The sequence below is a fragment of the Triticum dicoccoides genome, chromosome 4A (assembly GCF_002162155.2).
Source record: "Triticum dicoccoides isolate Atlit2015 ecotype Zavitan chromosome 4A, WEW_v2.0, whole genome shotgun sequence".
Taxonomy (NCBI): Eukaryota; Viridiplantae; Streptophyta; class Magnoliopsida; order Poales; family Poaceae; genus Triticum; species Triticum dicoccoides.
The window spans coordinates 607,891,997-607,893,640 of NC_041386.1; the positions used below are offsets into that span (position 1 = coordinate 607,891,997).

Consider the following 1,644-nt stretch of genomic DNA (forward strand, 5'->3'; position numbering starts at 1 on the left):
GTGCAATGTGGCCTTGTTATTATATTTTCGTTGAGTATGATAAAATTCAGTTAGTGGAATTCCTTGACTAAAGCAAGTTCTGGATGCTATTGTTGTTGGTTTGGATATGCTGATAAAGAGATTCGGAGATACCAAAGCAAAACAACGTCTGTGTCTAATCACCGACGCACAACATCTGCTAAGGGATCCACCCCAAGGGACAAAAGAAGACCAGGTGGACACTATTGCAGACCAGATGAAAAAACATGATATTAAGATGGATTGCATTGTTTTCAGGGAATCTGGAGTTCAACACAATTCTGTAATGGATGAAAATGACCGGTTATTATATCACTTCAGAGATAGGTCGGTGGCAAAGGTAGTCCAGGTTGACACCCCGACAGCACTCTTAGGTGCTCTCAAGACAAGAAATGTACTCCCAGTTACTATCTTCAGGGGAGACCTGGAAGTGAGCTCCACTTTTAAAATCAAGGTGAGATGTTTTTAAAAAATCGTACAATATTTCTGTCAGTTAAACAAAGTCTACAGTAGTCAAATATTACTGATTCAGTTTGCAGTTTAGTTTGACATCACTATCTCATTAGTGTTCCAGTTGGTTGACAATGGTGTTTCTGCTTGATGCCTTGTGAACAGGTGTGGGCGTATAAGAAAACATCTGAGGAAAAATTCCCCACTTTGAAGAAGTATTCTGATAAGGCTCCTCCAAGTGATCAGTTTGCCTCGCATGAAGTCAAAGTGGATTATGAGTACAAAAGCATTCTAGAACCAGACACAGTTATTCCACCAGATCAAAGAATCAAGGGCTATCTTTACGGTCCTCAAGTTGTTCCTATATCATCTGCTGAATGGGAGGCTGTGAAGTTCAAGCCAGAGAAAGGTGTGAAGCTTCTAGGTTTTGCAGATAGATCCAGCATACCACGGTATATTGGATATCCTTCAACTTGGCATCTGGCATTATATCTATTTCTTTGGCACCAGAGAAAAGTGTTAAGCTTCAGCATTATTGTTATCTTTGAAACTAATGAGTAATGATACACCTAGTCCTTCAGGTGTACTATTTTGCCAGTTAATAAGCTGAAACTTTTCCCTGTTTCTTTATATGCCATCGTTTTGAGGCATAGAAATTACAACCATTTTACCCCACTAGATAATTGCATGTGCGTTGCGATGGGGGCATTAATATTCTAGTAGGTTATCCCATGATTCACCTGCCCATGTTAATGTGTTTGTATAAAAAAGTAGGATTATATTTGGTAAGCACTTATGAGTTTACCAAAAAGACATAATTGATGCGGTTTTCAGGCAAAACTGGTGGAAAAAACCAGAGATGTCAGGAAAAAGAATCAAAACGAGTAGGTTGGACAAACAAATGGTTGACAGAACTTTACGGTTTTTTTTATGTATATAGGAGAGATTTGCTAGAAGCCTAGAAATATTTTATAGGAATGTTATTCTTAGTGACAACATATTAAGGAACTTTATTCTTAGTTACAACTACAATCGTGAGAACTAATTAATTGAAGGAAACCTCTGCATTTATTTCTTTGTTATTAATGATTATTTCAAGTTTCATGATGCCACTTATTTTGAAGACGTTGCAAACCAACAAATCCATTTTGCTGCTATTGTTGGGTGATCATTGTG

The 1,644-nt window shown here is 37.7% G+C and overlaps 1 protein-coding gene across 1 annotated transcript in view; it reads left to right on the forward strand.

Annotated features, from left to right (window-relative positions):
- LOC119287285 (ATP-dependent DNA helicase 2 subunit KU80-like) overlaps positions 1-1,644 on the forward strand; it is a 6,812-nt gene that overhangs the window by 1,970 nt on the left and 3,198 nt on the right. The window contains exons 5-6 of the mRNA XM_037566802.1: positions 78-472; positions 634-920. Of these exons, the coding sequence (XP_037422699.1) occupies positions 78-472; positions 634-920 (682 nt within the window). The remainder of the gene's footprint in view (positions 1-77; positions 473-633; positions 921-1,644) is intronic.